The sequence below is a fragment of the Rhinatrema bivittatum genome, chromosome 8, assembly GCF_901001135.1.
Source record: "Rhinatrema bivittatum chromosome 8, aRhiBiv1.1, whole genome shotgun sequence".
In the NCBI taxonomy this organism is placed as follows: domain Eukaryota; kingdom Metazoa; phylum Chordata; class Amphibia; order Gymnophiona; family Rhinatrematidae; genus Rhinatrema; species Rhinatrema bivittatum.
In genome coordinates this window covers 238,438,009-238,455,382 of record NC_042622.1, presented here as the reverse complement: position 1 = coordinate 238,455,382, position 17,374 = coordinate 238,438,009, and the positions used below count along the sequence as shown (strand labels likewise).

At 50.5% G+C, this 17,374-nt stretch overlaps 1 protein-coding gene across 4 annotated transcripts in view; it reads left to right on the top strand.

Annotated features, from left to right (window-relative positions):
• Positions 1-17,374, top strand: part of C8H19orf44 (chromosome 8 C19orf44 homolog) — a 151,149-nt gene that overhangs the window by 18,882 nt on the left and 114,893 nt on the right. For all 4 annotated transcript variants that reach the window (XM_029614218.1, XM_029614216.1, XM_029614217.1 and 1 more), the window contains exon 3: positions 6,147-6,259. In XM_029614218.1, coding sequence (XP_029470078.1) covers positions 6,155-6,259 — 105 coding nt within the window. In that variant the 5' untranslated portion in view covers positions 6,147-6,154. The remainder of the gene's footprint in view (positions 1-6,146; positions 6,260-17,374) is intronic.

Genomic DNA, 17,374 nt, shown 5'->3' with positions numbered 1-17,374 from the left:
GCCGCCTGATGGCCCTCCCCTTGCCCAGCATTTGGGACTATTTACAGGTTCTTGGTTCTATGGCTTCTACTCTGGATTTGGTCCCATGTGCATTCACTCATATGAGGCCTTTTACAGAGGGCGTTACTTTCCCGTTGGGATCCCAAGTCCGAGGAGTTTCACCTCCGCTTGCCTCTCCTGGATCCAGCCAGAAGCAGTCTCGAGTGGTGGCTAGTACTGGAGCATTTATAACAGGGGATGGATTTGGAGAATCCACAGTGGCTGATTGTGACAACGGATGCCAGTCTCTCCGGTTGGAGGGCAGTTTGTCAGTCGCGCTCCGCTCAAGGTCAGTGGTCGGTTCAAGAGTCCAAATGGTCCATCAATCGTTTGGAAACCAGAGCGGTTCGTCTGGCTTTGCGCAGCTTCCTTCCCCTTGTCCATCATCAGTTGGTGCGAATCTTCTCTGACAATGCCACCACAGTGGCGTACATCAACCGACAAGGAGGGACACGGAGATGGCCGGTGGCCGCTGAAGCAGGCAAGCTTATGGTATGGGCGGAACGGAATCTGCTTCCTCTGGCAGCCTCTCACATAGCCGGGGTGGTCAACATCTAGGCAGACTTTCTCAGTTGTCAGCAGCTAGACTGCGGGGAGTGGGAGCTGTCCGAGGAGGCGATGCAGCTCTTGATCTGGCGGTGGGGAGTTCCCCACCTGGACTTGATGGTGACGCAATTGAACGCAAAGGTGGTCCGGTTCTTCAGCCGCAGAAGGGGTAGATGCCCTAGTCCTTCCCTGGCCCGCGACATACTTCTATATGTGTTTCCTCCTTGGCCTCTGGTGGGCAAGGGGTGCTGAGACGGATAGAGTCACACCGAGGGCCGGTAGTTCTCGTAGCTCCAGAGTGGCCACGGAGGCCATGGTTCGCAGCAGACTTCATCAACTTGGCGGTAGACGGCCCCTTGTTTCTCGGTCATCTTCCGAACCTTCTTCGTTAGGGTCCCAGTATTTTTTGATTCAGGTGGATCGCTTCTGTCTAGCGGCTTGGCTTATGAGAGGTGCCAGCTGAGGAAAAAAGGGTATCCTGAGGTGGTGATTTCTACTCTGCATCGCACTCGTAAGACTTCCACTTCGCTTACCTATGTACGAGTTTGGAAGGTTTTTGATTCCTGGTTGTAGTGGTTTCTAGGTGTCTCCGCGAAGGGGCCATGGTAGTACACATTCTCGCGTTCTTACAGGAAGGCCTGAAGAAAGGTTTGGCATACAGTTCGCTTCATGTTTAGGTAGCAGCCTTGGGCTGCTTGCGAGGTAAAGTGGACGGTACTTCCCTTGCGGGGCATCCGGATGTGGCACGTTTTCTGAAGGGAGCCAAACACTCTGAATCCACCGGTACAACCAGTCTTTCCTTTGTGGAGTTTTGAACCTGGTTCTACAGGCGCTATGTGGCATGCCCTTTGAGCCTCTTAAGCGGGCAAGCATTGAAAGATTTGACGCTTAAAACAGTGTTTCTCGTGGTTATTTGTTCGGCAAGACGGATATCAGAGATTCAGGCGTTGTCTTGCCGGGAGCCGTTTCTACGGTTCTCAAACTCGGAGTTTCACTTCGAACGGTTGCCGTCCTTATGAAGGTGGTGTCGGCCTTCATATGAATCAGTCCATTGAGTTACCTGCCTTTTCAGATTTTGGATCGCGATTCTCAAGCTCAGGAGTTGAGAAAATTGGACCGTTCGTTGGGTACTTCTCAGATACTTAGAAGTGACTAATGCCTTTCGGTTGTCAGATCATTCTTTTTGTTTTATGGAGTGGTCCTAAGAAGGGACAGAATGTGTCAAAGGCTACTATTGCTCGATGGTTAAAAGAATCCATTGCGTTGGCGTACATATGTAAGGGCCGATCGGTGCCTGATGGTCTTAAAGCACATTCTATCAGATCTCAGGCGGCATCTTGGGCAGAGAGTCAGTGTTTCTCCTCAGGAGATTTGCCGAGCGGCGACTTGGAAATCTTTGCACACCTTTGCTAGGCGTTACCACTTGGACGTCCGAGCTCCAGATACAGATTGTTTTGGTAGTGGAGTGCTCCGAGTGGGACTTACCGGGGTCCCACCTCAGTTAACACGACTTGGGTACATCCCAGCAGTCTGGACTGATCCGGGTACGTACATGGAAAGGAAAATTGGTTCTTACCTGCTAATTTTCATTCCTGTAGTACCACGGATCAGTCCAGATGCCCGCCCAGATAGTCTGGTAAGTCTGTTGGTTTTCTTTCCTTTTCTTCCTGCACAGGAGATTTGAAGATGTGACGATTATAGGCTAGTGAGTGAAGAATGGAAGAATCTACACTCCTTGCGGGTACATAGTTCAGCAAGTTGGGACCATTTGTTATTAGTTTTTTTGGTCGTCATTGGCTGTTAAATTGTTAAATTGTTTTTTCATTCTGCTTGGATATTGATTATACTGAAGGATCGCAGATGGCACACTGGGTTATCAGGGGGTGCCTTTTCAGTTTATTCTCTGTCTCCACCTGCTGGAAGGGAGGCATAACCCAGCAGGCTGGACTGATCCGTGGCACTACAATAACGAAAAATTAGCCGGTAAGAACCAATTTTCCTTTTTGCGAGTGACTCATTTCTGCATAGGGAACCTTTCAGACAGGGAGTTTCTATATGTCTCTGGATTTGTCAGAGGCATACCTTGAATATTCCCATCCAGCTGGAGCATCAACGTTTTCTGCATTTTGCTGTTTTGGAGCAACATTATCAGTTCTGAGTGCTATCCTTAGGTTTGGTCACCATGCCCACAACCTTCTCCAAGGTCACAATGGTGGTAGCGGCAGTGTTGAGAAATGATGGCATACTCCTCCACCTGTATTTAGATGATTGGCATTTTGGGCCTAGAGTAAGGAAGAGAGTCTTCAGGTCTCGTACAAGGTGATCACCTTGCTACAGGAACTAGGTTGAGTGGTGAACGTGGCCAAGAGCAATCTGCAGCCATCCCAGTTACTGGAGTATCTTGGTGTTCTTTCGACACAAAACAAGGCAGGGTGTTCCTACCGGAGGCATGCATTTAGAAACTGATGGCGCAGGTGTGACTATTGACAGACACAGTACCCCCGACGGTATGGTCTTATCTGCAGGTGCTCACGTTGATGGCAACCACCCTAGAGGTGGTTCCTAGGGCTAGGGCTCATATACGTTCTCTTCAGCACCCACTGCTTGCACTTTGGAGTCCACAGTCTCAGGACTATTCAGTATGGCTTCACTTTCTGGTGGAGATCAGCATCCAAATGCAGTGGTGTTTGCAAGCAAATCATCTAAGCAAGGGCATTACCCTAAGAACACAGACTGGCTAGTACTCATGCCAGATGACATTCTCCAGGGTTGGGGGCTCACTGTCAGGACTTGACAGTGCAGGGGCATTGGAAAACAGAAGAGTCTCTCTGGAGAATCAATCAGAAGGAATCCTGTGCTATTCGGTTGGCATGCTTGCAATTCATCAACTGCTTGCAGGGTTGAGCGGTCCAAATAATGTCAGACTATGCGACGACAGTGGCTTACATCAATTGCCAAGGATGAACCAAGAGCCAGCAAGTGTTGCATGAAATAGCCTAACTCATGGAATGGATGGAAGGAGATTTCAGCCTTACACGTTATAGGAAAAGACAATTTAAGAGCCGACTTTCTCAGCAGAGTGAGTCTGGATCCAGGAGAATGGGAGATGTCAAACGAAATGTTCCAGCTCATCGTGGGCCACTGAGGCATCCTGTTTCTAGACTTGCTGGTGACATATATTGCAAAGGTTCCTCGCTTCTTCAGTCACAGATAGGAAGTCTTTGGGCATTGATGCCCTCATGTAGGAATGGCTGGAAGGCAAGCTTCCGTGTGCATTTCCCTCGTGGCCTATGTTGGGCAGAATGATTTGTAGGATCAAGAGACACACAGGGATGGAGCTTCTGGTGGCACCAGATTGGCCCAGGAGGCCATGGTATATAGATCTATGGAGGCTTCTGGTGGACTCTTCTCTTCAGTTACCGGTCCACAGGGATCTGCAGCGGCAGGGGCCTATTATTCACGAAGATCCAACTTGATTTTGTCTTATGGTATGGCCCTTGAAAGGGGTTCAGTTGCTGAAGCTTGGATACTCCACTGCTTTGATTTCCACTCTGCTTCGAGCGTGAAAGTTCTCCACTTCCTTGGCCTATGTTCGGGTTTGAGTGTTTGAGGCTTCATTTGAGAAATGAGGGGTTTATTCTCGTTCAGTTAAGATCCCGCTCATTTTGTATTTTTTGCAAGATGGGTTGATTAAGGGTTTGGCCCTTAATTCCTTGAAGGTACAGGTGTTCATGGTGTCTCCCTGCAACTCTCCACAGAAGAGATAGACAGTGGAGGTTACGTTTTTCAAGACTTCCTCAACCTGTGGGCTGTGATTCGAGTGCCTATGTCTCAAGAAAATATGGCCCAATATTCCATTTATTTTGTGGTGCCCAAGAAGGAGGGCTCTTTGTCCCATCCTGGATGTCAAAGGAGTCAATCGTCCTTTGCGAGTGACTTGTTCACGCATAGAAACCTTGCGCTCAGGGATAATGGCAGTACAGTCGGGAGTTACTGACGTCTCTGGATCTGTCCAATACTTGCATATTCTCATCCAACTAGAGCATCAACGATTTCTGCGTTCCTCGGTTTTGTGGCATCATCTTCAAGTGGCTACCTTTTGGTTTGGTCACTGCACCCAGAACCTTTTCCAAGATAAGTGGTGGTGGCGGCGGCGGCGACAGCAGAGTTGAGAAAAGATGGGATCCTGGTACACCCCTACTTGGACGACTGGCTGAGTTGGGCCAAGAGTCTGGAAGAGAGCCTCCAGATCTCACACAAGGTGATGACATTGTTGCAGAAGCTAGTTTGGGTCATGAACCTGGCCAAGAGCAATCGTCAGCCATCACAGTCACTAGAGTATCTCGGTGTTCAGTTCGACATGAAACAGGGCAGGGTGTTCCTGCCAGAGCGCTGTATTCAGAAGCTGATGGCACAGGTATGTCGATTGATGACCACAATATGCCCAACAGTGTGGTGTTATCTTCAGGTGTTTGAATTGATTGCGGTGACCCTGGAGGTGATGCCTTGGGTGAGGGCGCATATGCGTCCTCTTCAGCGCACTCTGCTGTCTTGGAGCCGACAGTCTCAAGACTATTCGATTCTACTCCACCTGCCGATGGAGGTTTGTTCTCAACTACAGTGGTGGTTACAAGCGGATCATCTAAGAGAGGAATTTTCCCTAAGATTACCAGACTGGCTAGTACTCATGAGAGATGCGAGCCTCCAGGGTTGGGGAGCTCACTGTTAGGAGCTGACAGCACAAAGACCCTGAAGTGCAGAAGAGGTTTTCTGGAAATTCAATCAGCTGGAAGCCCTTGTGGTCCAGTTGGCATGCTTGCAGTTCGGCAACAGATTGCAGGGTTGAGCGGTCCGGATAATGTCGACAATGCAACTACAGTGGCTTACATCAATGGCAGGGAGGAACCAAGAGCCAGCAAGTATCGCAGGAAATAGCACAGCTTATGGAATGGACGAAAGTTTATCTTCAGGAAATCTCAGCCTCATACATTGCAGGAAAAGACAATGTAATAGACTTTCTCAGTAGACAGATTCTGGATCCAGGAGAATGGGAATTGTCAAATGAGGTGTTTCGGTTAATAGTGGATTGCTGGGGTCTTCCGTTTCTAGACCTGCTGGTTCAAGGTGTATGTTCACAGGGAGGGAGTTCCCCTCTTCGCCCTACCTTCTAGGATATGTGTGCATATATATGCACACATATCCTAGAAGGTAGGCTCTATGAGTTCTATATGAAACTTATTGATTTAAAGGTTCAAGCTGATATGAAACAAAATAGACACATCAGATTAGATTTAACTCCCCTCCAAATCCACTGTTTTTTAACCCAAATTATAAGATTTGGTCCATCTCCCACCATGCAATAATCTACAGACATCCAACGCCTACTAAATCAGTAGTGTCAGCAAAGTTTCTGAAGGTGAGTATCAGATTCCAAATTTTAAGGGTAATTGTCAAAGAACAAGCAAAATGTGCTTCTCAGTTAGTGTGCAAGCCATCTGTTGAGCATCTTCCATTGTTTAACTAGTTTCACATGTTACTAATATTTTAATTTTGCTTTGCAGTAACAAAAATGCAACAAAGTGGAGTCAGAAGTGCAGCTCTAGCCCGGGCTCAAGCTCAGCTCTCAGGTATGAGAGTTCCTACAAACCGCAAGGATTCTACAGATGAGCTTCAGGTAAGGCTCAAATGTCCTCCCTGCAAAACACATTGTAACAGCTACCAAAACAGTTGGGCTGTTATGAGCAAATACAGAGAGAAACTAACGAAAAAAATGTTATCTTTTCTCTGGCTCTGGAGTAATACCTATCCCAATCCCAAAGATTTATGACAGAGGTGACTGACACCTTTAAAATGTTGCACAGATGATTAACTTTTAAAGCAGGGTCCTCATACTTTTCAGAGGTGGGCCACATAAGACATTTCAAATTGTCAAGAGATCTGATGGTGGGGGTGGGGGTCCCCCTCGGATTTAGCTGAGCTGATGGGGTGGGGAGTGTCCCCTTAGAGTTTGCTGGGGAGGGGTGGAATGGCATGTCACATTAGGCCCTTTCATTGGTTTCAAATGCTGGGAAAGGGGAAGGAAAGCAGGGGCAAGGCTCCTAAAAGCATCAGTATTAATAATTCTAGATTGTTCACAAGTCGGAAACTGGAAAGGAATATGACAAGTGAGGTAATCAGATTTGCAGATGATACAAAATTATTCAGAGTAGTTAAATCTCAAGCAGATTGTGATAAATTGCAGGAGGACCTTGTGAGACTGGAAGATTGGGCATCCAAATGGCAGATGAAATTGAATGTGGAAAAGTGCAAGGTGATGCATATAGGGAAAATAACCCTTGCTGTAGTTACACAATGTTAGGTTCCATATTAGAGCTACCACCCAGGAAAAAGATCTAGGCGTCTTGGTTGATAATACATTGAAATCATCAGCTCAGTGTGCTGCAGCAGTCAAAAGAAAAAGTATAGTGATCTGTAATTGGGAATTCCTGTTGGCATTTATTTGACATCTAACACATTTTGAGACATTTTCCCCTCACGTTCCACATGTGCAACTAAGTACCTTAGATGTCTAACTTTAAGGGGGTAGTTACAAGGGAATGGTTTTCCAAATATGGGCCATCTATCTGTAATGCTAATTATGCTTAATACTGCATGACATATTAATGCATTTAAGGCAAGAAAGTGTTTAGGCTGCTAAGGTTTTTCTCAATTTTTAATAACATTTAATTAGAGTGAGGCACCTATTGTTAAGGGTGCATCTGTCCATTTGTCCATATGCATGACTGAAGTTGGAAACAGCTGAATGGATGTTAAGATTCTGCAATGGGGATCAAAAGAAAAGTAGGTAGGGAAGATTGGCTCCGGGCATACCCTGATGCTTACCCACAACATCAGTTGTACGGGATTTCATCGCTTGTGATCCCGACTTGTTAGGCGTGCATTCCTTGAAAAAATTCTACCCAAGAAAAGACAGAATGATCCATGCCAAAACCAGGAGGCAATTGTCATGTGTCCAATGAACTACTTTCCCCCGCTGACGACCCAGTTAGGGGTGCTCCAAAATCAGGTGACTCTTCTGGCAGCTCTTTTTCCATTCCTGCACCAGGCTGCAAAGAACAAGGCTTAGTAAAATCAGGAGGAGGTAATTCACCCTGAGCCTCCAAACAGCTCCAATTAGAGGGAATGCAAGGTTGAGATGCCCAAATGACAAGCAACTCACTGGGCAAGGCATTTAGGCTTCCTTGTTATGGGTGCCATCAGCCTGTCAATATGTCCTAACAGGCGTTTGACAATAGTACACCCAAAGAATTGGGTGTTCCCTGTACGTACCTGGATCAGTCCAGACAGTGGGTTATGTCCCCAATCCAGCAGATGGAGTCAGCACAAGCTTTGAGGGGGCGTATCCATATATACTACTACCCCCTCTGCAGGAGTTCAGTATCTTCTGACTCCAGCAGATGCGAGTAGGGGAATCAGGCTTCCCCTCCTTTCCTTCACTTTCTTGCTTGATTATGGCTTGTTGTTGTCTTTTTCTGTGGATCAAGTTTGTATCAAGTTTGTATTAAGTTTAAAAAAAAAAAAAAAAAAAGGCAGAGTTCTTTCAACTCCTGGGGAGTGGCTTATCTTCCTTGTCTCTTCTCTGCGGCCTTGCTGTTTATTTCTCGTTGCAGCCAGGGGTAAGTTTGTTTTTCCTTTGTAGTTTTTTTTTCCCTTTACAGCTCAGCCCCCGGTGCCCGCGAAAGCTGGTGGAGCCGGCCTCTTCGCTCTTTACTCCCTCACCCGCGGCCATTTTACAGCTCCTCATGGGCTGCTGAGCCATTTAGGGAAAGATGTCTGGGGCGGGTCGTGTGGCCAGGAAGGCCCCCCCGCGGCACCCTCCTCTATTTTCAGACAGCGGGCAGTGCGGGCCGACCGGGCCCCCCCCGCAGCGGCGCCTTTGTGCGCGTGGCCCCCCCCCGTGGCTTTTTCTTTTCTCCTGCAGCGATCCCGATGCCGCGGCTGTCCCGCTGTGCGGCCTGCGGAGACCCGGGGTCCCGGATTTCCTGGGAGGGCATCTGTGCACGATGCCTTCCCGGGGGGGAAGGTACCTCACAGTCCCTGACTGATTTCTCTTTTTTGCCCGGGCGGTGCGGGCCGGCCACTCCGCCATTTTTGGCGGGAACGGCGGCCATTTTACATTCTGAGCGCCCTGAGGCGCAGGCCACGAGGGGGAACGGATCCCTGGAGGACTCTACCAGCGGGGGTGTTCCCCCGATTTTGGTGCAGGAACCAAGCACCCAGAGCCAGGGAGCAGGAACCACGCCGCCCCGAAGCGCACCCGAGCAGGCGGGGTTCTCTCCGGAGTTTATCCTGCTCCATGCATACCGCTTATCTGCAGGGGCTGGAAGCACCTGTGGGACCCCCCCCCCCCCTCCTAAGATCCCTCGGATGTCGCCCTCGACGCCGGCCCCCCCCCGACCCTCCGGGAGTGGGGGCCTCCCGCCTTCCTACCCGGGTCCGATCCACGCCCGCGGCAGTGGGGGCGGTGCCAGACCCAGCGGGACATGGACTTGACCTCCCGGATGGGGACAAGGGGACGGCACACAGGAGGGGATGATCCGCGTACCCTACGCCTCTTCCAGAGGGAAGAGCTGGACGACCTCATCCCGCAGATCATCCAAGAATTAGATTTGGATCCGCCACCAGACCCGCCTGCCCCAGTAGCTCCCGCTGTCATCACTTCTTCAAGGAAGGGAGATCCTGTCCTGGCGGCACTCCGGCCGAGGGCTCGGGCTTTTCCCATTCATGACTCGTTTTTACAACTTCTCACCAGGGAATGGGACACCCCGGAGGCCTCCCTGAAGAACAGCCGGGCTATGGAAAAGCTGTACCCGCTCCCCGAAGATTTTCTGGACCTCATCAAGGTCCCAAAGGTGGACTCCGCAGTGTCGGCGGTCACGAAGAGGACGACTATCCCAGTGACGGGAGGTGCGGCGTTGCGGGACACACAGGATCGTAAGTTGGAAGTTTTCCTTAAGCGGGTTTTCGAGGTCTCCGCTCTGGGTATGCGGGCGGTGATGTGCAGTTCGCTTGCCCAGCGGGCTAGTCTCCTTTGGGTGCAACAACTCCTCACGTCTCAGAACCTGCCGTCCGATGAGGCTGCCCAGGCAGATCGGCTAGAAGCCGCAGTGGCGTATGGGGCGGACGCCTCGTACGACCTTTTTCGGGTCCTCACAAGATCCATGGTTTCGGTAGTGGCAGCACGACGACTACTGTGGCTACGCAATTGGGCGTCTGATACGTCCTCTAAGTCCAGTCTGGGCTCTCTTCCCTTCAGGGGCAAGTTCCTCTTCGGGGAGGATTTGGACCAGATCATCAAGTCCCTGGGGGGAGAACGCTGTTCATCGGCTGCCGGAGGATAGGTTTCGACCATCCAGAGCGTTTTCTTCTTCTCGGACCAGAGCCAGAGCGCAACGGCGCTACAGGGGCTACAGACAGACGGGCTCCCGGCCATCCGCCCCCAGGTCTCAGCCCTGGTTGCGCGCCTTCCGCGGCCCGCACGCACTACTCCCGGAACCGGGAACCTCTATACCAAGTCTTCACAATGATGCCAGTCTCGCCCACTCCCCTGTCCCCAGGATTGGGGACCGACTAACGTATTTCTAAGCGGAGTGGGCACGGATCACCTCGGACCAGTGGGTCCTGGATACCATAAAACACGGCTACGCATTGGAATTTGTCCGCCCCCCGCAGGGAAGGTTCATCTTTTCCCCCTGTGGCTCGGACCTCAAGAGAGGAGCGGTGCAGCTGACTCTGGACAGACTCCGGGAGATAGGCGCTACTGCGCCCGTGCCCTTCGGAGAGGTGGGCTCGGGCCACTATTCCATCTATTTCGTCGTACCAAAGAAGGACGGTTCCTTCCGGCCTATCCTAGTCCTCAAGGAAGTCAACAAATCCCTTCGAGTCGTTCGGTTCCGCATGGAAACGCTCCGGTCAGTGATTGCGGCGGTGCATCGGGGGGAGTTCCTCGCCTCCCTGGACTTAACGGAGGCCTACCTGCACATTCCCATCCGCCCGGACCACCACAGTTTTCTTCGTTTCAAAATTCTGGACCAGCATTTTCAGTTCACGGCTCTCGCGTTTGGATTGGCGCCGGCGCTGCACACCTTCACCAAGATCATGGTAGTTGTGGCGGCAGCTCTCCGGAAGGAGGGCATCCTGGTTCATCCTTATCTGGACGATTGGCTCCTCCGGGTGAAGTCATTCGATCATGGACGCTCAGCGGTGACTCGAGTAGTACGGTTTCTACATTCCCTGGGATGGGTAGTGAACTTCTCCAAGAGCTCCCTCATGCCCTCGCAACGCTTGGGTTTTTTTTGGGGGCAACTTTCGACACCCTACTGGGCAAAGTTTTTCTGCGCCAGGACAAAGCTCAATCCTTGCGGGATCACACACGACGGTTCTCTGCGTTACCAGAGCCCACCTCCTGGGACTACCTGCAACTCCTGGGAGTGATGGGGTCCACCATCGACCTTGTACCTTGGGCTTTCGCGCACCTCAGGACCTTACAGTGGGCGCTCTTCTCCCGTTGGAAACCAGTATTGCAGGACTATCAGATGATTCTCCCGCTCCCACAGAATGCCAGGGACAGTCTGGGCTGGTGGTTGGATCCGCCGAACCTGGCCCATGGCATGTCCCTCGATCTGCCAAATTGGGTGGTGGTGACCACCTATGCCAGTCTAGCAGGCTGGGGTGCAGTCTGCGATCGAAGCGCCACGCAGGGGACGTGGTCCACGGTGGAGGCGAAGTGGTCAATCAACCGTCTGGAAACCAGAGCGGTCCGGCTAGCTCTGCGACATTTCCTCCCGCTTCTTCGGAACCGAGAAGTCAGAATCCTATCGGACAACGCTACCACCGTGGTCTACATCAACCGACAAGGAGGCACGCGCAGCCCGCAGGTCGCGCTCGAGGCGGCGCTGCTGATGCAATGGGCGGAGCATCATCTCGTCCGGCTAGCGGCCTCGCACGTCGCCGGTGTGGACAACGTCCAGGCGGACTTCCTCAGTCGTCAACTGCTGGACCCGGAGAGTGGTCTCTCTCCGACAAAGCAATGCAACTTCTCGTCCATCGGTGGGGGGCCCCCCCCACTTGGATCTGATGGCGTCCGCTCTCAACGCCAAGGCTCCACGCTTCTTCAGTCGCCGGAGAGAGCGCGGAGGGAGTGGATGCCCTGGTCCTCCCGTGGCCGCCATATCTTTCTTTTCCACCATGGCCCCTGGTGGGCAGGATGCTCCGCAGAATAGAAAGCCATCAGGGGACTGTGGTTTTCGTCACCCCAGAATGGCCCAGGCGACCCTGGTTTGCGGACCTGCTACAGCTGGTGATCGACAGGTCAATCAGGCTGGGGCACCTCCCCCAGCTCCTACATCAGGGCCCGGTATTTTTCGAGCAGGCAGAATTCTTCTGTCTTGCAGCCTGGCTTTTGAGAGGCGCCGCCTCCGGCGTCGGGGCTACCTGGAGGCGGGTAGTATCCACGCTATTGCGGGCACGAAAGACATCGGCCTATGTTCGAGTCTGGAAGGTGTTCGAGCTATGGTGTACCACCCAGGCCACGAGACCCGCTAAGGCTTCTGTACCTCAGATCCTTCAGTTTCTACAGGCGGGGGTGGAAAAAGGGCTCACCTATAATTCACTACGGGTTCAGGTGGCCGCCCTTGGTTCGCTGTTGAGCGATGGGGGCTCTCTTCTACAGCATCCTGACATTGCTCGTTTTCTCAAGGGTGTCAAGCATATGCGTCCTCCGTTACGGGACCCTTGTCCCTCCTGGAGTCTTAACCTTGTGCTTTGCTCCCTGTCGGGACCACCGTTCGAGCCACTGCGCAGCGCAACGATAAAGGATCTCACTCTCAAGACTGTATTTCTTGTGGCCATCTGTTCCGCTCGACGCATCTCAGAGATGCAGGCTCTGTTGTGTAGAGAGCCCTATCTCCGTTTCTCCGACTCTGGAGTTTCGCTTCGCACCGTTCCCTCCTTCCTTCCGAAGGTGGTTTCTGCATTCCATGTGAACCAGACGGTGGAGTTGCTGTCCTTCTCTTCCTCAGAGCCGAAGTCTCTCCGTCTCTTGAATGTCAAGCGCACTCTGCGCCTCTATCTGGAGGCTACAAATGAGTTCCGAACCTCTGACCATCTCTTTGTACTCTGGGCCGGTCCTAAGAAGGGGTCTCAGGCCTCGAAGACTACCATTGCCAGATGGCTGAAGGCCGGCATTGCTGCTTCTTACATTGGGGCGGGTCGGACTCCCCCACCCGGAATCGTACCGCATTCTACACGTTCTCAGGCGGCTTCCTGGGCGGAGGTTCGCTCGGTATCCTCGCAGGAAATTTGTAGGGCAGCCACCTGGAAATTGTTACACACGTTCTCGAGGCACTATCGTCTGCACCTCGCCTCTTCGGTCTCTGGACACTTTGGCAAGCAGGTTCTCCGAGCAGGCCTCGCAGGACCCCACCCGATTTAGGGAAGCTTGGGTACATCCCACTGTCTGGACTGATCCAGGTACGTACAGGGAAAAGAAAATTATTATTTACCTGCTAATTTTCGTTCCTGTAGTACCATGGATCAGTCCAGACGCCCACCGCGTTTGGGTTCTTGATCCTGCTCAGCTCTGCGCTGCTTCTTGCTCGCAGTGTTCTGTGTCTTCACAGTTGTTTCTTTTCGCTGTTTTTCACAGCTCCCTACAAGTTGGTAGGATGTTTGCAGTTACTTGTTGCGGTTACAATTGTTTTCATTATCTGTTTCCACAAACTTGATCCTTCGGGGGGTTTCTACTCGGGCTTTGATATACTCGATACTGAACTCCTGCAGAGGGGGTAGTAGTATATATGGATACGCCCCCCTCAAAGCTTGTGCTGACTCCATCTGCTGGATTGGGGACATAACCCACTGTCTGGACTGATCCATGGTACTACAGGAACGAAAATTAGCAGGTAAATAATAATTTTCTTCTCAATACTGTACCTATATAAGTGCCCAAACTGAACTCCCCAGGATGCTCAGATAATGTGCGCAAAAAAGCACGCACAAATGGGTGCCCTGGTAGGTGCTCCTAGGCACCCAACTAGGCGCACAACCAAACGCACAATGGGCCACACAGTCGGGCGCATAAGCACAACCCAACCGAACTGAAGAGGGCAGTCTTTGGCGCACAAAACATGTGTGAAAATGCCGCCGTTGTCTAACACGCGGCGAACCAGATGAGCCTTAGAGTGGGGTCTAGCTGCAAGGCTGCTCAACCCACCAGGCTGCTCCCGTCCCCTTAACTCCACCAGAGGCGGGAATGCCCATCAGATTGCACACCGAGCATGGAGCCTATGAGGGGGAGAGGAATCCCTACTCAACACCGCCTTCTCTTTATTTATTTTAAAAACTTTTGTATAAAGCTGTTCCAAAAAAAAGGAGATCAAAGTGGTTTATAGCTAAACATGCATAATAAAATAACATAAAACTAAACAGCTATCATAATATGATCATATCATAAACACATTAGAAATCAAAGAACTATAAAAAAAAAAAGGTAAATAAAATCATAATAAAATGTAAACTAACATAAAAACAGAAAAGACTAAATTTATACCCTGGGATATATAGTTATTAGAGATGTGAATCGTGTGCCAGATCGTCTTAACGATCAGCTTCGGCTGGGGGGTGGGGGGGGGGGAAATCTGATCGTTAAGATATGTGAATTGGAATCGTTTCCGATTCCAATTCACATCGCAAATTTTTTTTTTTTTAGGGAGGCCCGCGCCGCTAAAAAAAACCCCACCCGACCCTTTAAATCGACCCCCCCTTAGCCTCCCCCCCCCCCCCCCCCCCCCCAAAACTTTTTAACATTACCTGGTGGTCCACGGGGGCCCCTGTCACATGGCAGGAGCACTGGATGGTCGGCGCCATCTTTTAAAGATGGCGCCGGCCATCCAGTGCTACTTTAAAGATGGCGCCGGCCATCCAGTGCTACTTTAAAGATGGCGCCGGCCATCCAGTGCTCCTGCCATGTGACAGGGGCCGGCCAATGGCACGGATACCCTGTCACATGGTAAGGGCAAAGGGGAATCGGCGCCATTTTTTTTTTTTAGCGCAGCTGATGCCTGGGAACGGGAAATCGCCCCCCTGGACCACCAGGTAATGTTAAAAGGTTTTGGGGGGGGTCGGGAGGGTGGGGGGTCGATTTAAAGGGTTGGGTGGGTTTTTTTTTTTTATCGGGCCATCGGCGCCATTTTAATTAGAGGCAGCCAAAATGGCGCCGATGGCCCGAGAGCGGGAGATTGCGCCGGGGACCCCCCATTGGACCACCAGGTAATTTAACATTTTGGGGGGGTTCGGGAGGGTGGGGGAGGGTAAGGAATTGGTTTTAAAGGGTCGGGGTGGGTTTAGGGGTTGTTTTGGTGTGCCGGTTTTCCCGCCCTCCCCCAAATAATTCCCGTGCCCTATTTAACGATTTAGGACGATTTATGACTATAAATCGGGGGCATTTGTATTGTATCGTGCACTCTGATGATTTAGGACGATTTTAAAATTATCTGACGATAATTTTAATCGTTCAAAAACGATTCACATCCCTAATAGTTATACCTTGAGAGTTTAACCATATTCTTCTTTAAACAGCCAATTTTTGAGCCCTTTTCTGAACAGTTCTGAGCCCTTTTCTGAACAATTTTAGTCCGTAATCGATCTCAGGCAGTCAGGCAAAGTATTCCAAAGTGCCGGTCCAGCAATAGAAAAAGCTTTCTCCCTTACTTTGCCTATATGAGCTATTCTAATAGACGGGATTTCAAGCAGACCTTTATTTTGGGACCTTAGGGAGCGTGTTGGAATATAAATATGTAGTTTAGAACCAACCCATGGTGTATCTGAATTTACAAGTTTATGTATTATTGTTAGTATCTTATATTTGATTCTGGCTCTAATAGGGAGCCAGTGTAAGTTAATAAGAATAGGTGTGATATGATCGAATTTCTTTGTTCCAGCAATTAATCTGGCTACGGAATTTTGTAAAAGTTGAATGGGGCGTAATGTTGATAGAGTTGCTTACCTGTAACAGGTGTTCTCACAGGACAGCAGGATGTTAGTCCTCACATATGGGTGACGTCAGTGGACGGAGCCCTGTCACGGAAAACTTTTCTGTCAAAGTTTCTATAAAGCTTTGACTGACACTGGCTCACTGAGTGCACTGAGCATGCTCAGCCTGCAATTATCCCTGTGACCACAGGTGTCTCCCCTCAGTCTCGTGTCTAGCAAATCACGCAAGCGAAAAATAAAATAATAAAACGTATGTAGACCCAACTCCGCGGGGTGGCAGATGGGTTTCGTGAGGACTACCATCCTGCTGTCCTGTGAGAACACCTCTTACAGGTAAGCAACATTTGCTTTCTCACAGGACAAGCAGGATGGTAGTCCTCACATATGGGTGAGTACCGAGCTGAGGATGCCCGAGCAGTGCACCAAATGCACCCAAAGAAGTGCAAAAGGCGCAACGACGGGGGTGGAATTTGGTAAGGAGGGCATCCTGAAACCCTTAACGGGTTGGTGGAAGGATGTTGGGTAGTTAAACTGAAAAGAAGTTGAGTAAAACAGACTGGCCAAACCCGGAAGCTTGCCGGCCAGCCTTACCTAAGCAATAATGGGCTGCGAAAGTATGGAGAGAAGTCCAGGTCGCAGCCTTACAAATATCTACAAGCGGCACCGATCGAAGGTGAGCTATTGAGGTTGGCACGGCCCTAACAGAGTGTGCTTACACACGGTGTTGTAGCAGAATGCCTGCTTGTTGGTAGGAAAAGGAGATACAGACTGCCAATTAGGAGGAATAGGTCTGTTTACCCACTGGAACTCGCAGCTTGGCTTTTCCCAAAGAAGGAAAGAGTTAGGTGTAATTCCTATGGAGTGTAGTGCTTTCTAGATAGAATGCAAGTGCACTTTTACAGTCCAAGGAGTGGAAAACCCTCTCGCCCAGGTGAGAGAGAGGTGTTGGGAAAAAGTGGGCAGAGTATATTCTGAGTAAGGTGAGATGCTGCGTCTACCTTAAGGATATGAGGTTGAGTACGTAGGACCACTCGGTCACGGAGGAACGCATGGTCGAGTGAGTATGTAACAAGGTGTGGAACTCACTGACCCTGTTGGCAGAAGTGATGACTACGAGGGAAAGAATTTCCCATTGCAGACTGTTAAGTGAGAGGAATGGCAAGGCTCGAACAGGGAACGCATGAGTCTTGTAAGCACTAATATATAGGCCCCATTCCGTAGCCAGTAAAAATAGAGGCGGCTTAATCAGTGGATGACCCATGTAAGCTGACTCAGAAGGGGTTGAACCATTAATCGGGTATCACCATTCCCAAGTGGTACGCCAAATTGGAACCGATGTGTACCCATGTGGAGAATGTCTGTGGAGCAGAATCCGAGGGAGTAAGAGAGAAAGAGTGGTATAGAAAAAAGGGGGTAATACCCTTTTGTATGTGCCATGTGGTAAATCATGCCATTTTGAATGGTAAGATTTATGTGTGGAAGGCTGTTGTGACACTATCAGTACCTGAGAACATCAGTGAGTCTGTGATATGAGACTGACCTGTGAGAAGGCGAATTGGTTACTGGTGTGATAGATTGAGAAGTATGGGAAAGCATACTGGTCTTGGCCAGGACGTGGAAGGGCTGTACCCCTTGGATCCAGTTGTGAGAGAGCAATTACATTTTCCAAAGGTGGATGCACTTGTGTGCTGTTACCAAGCGGACGACTATTCTTGTAGAAGGGGGAGTGGCCTTGAAG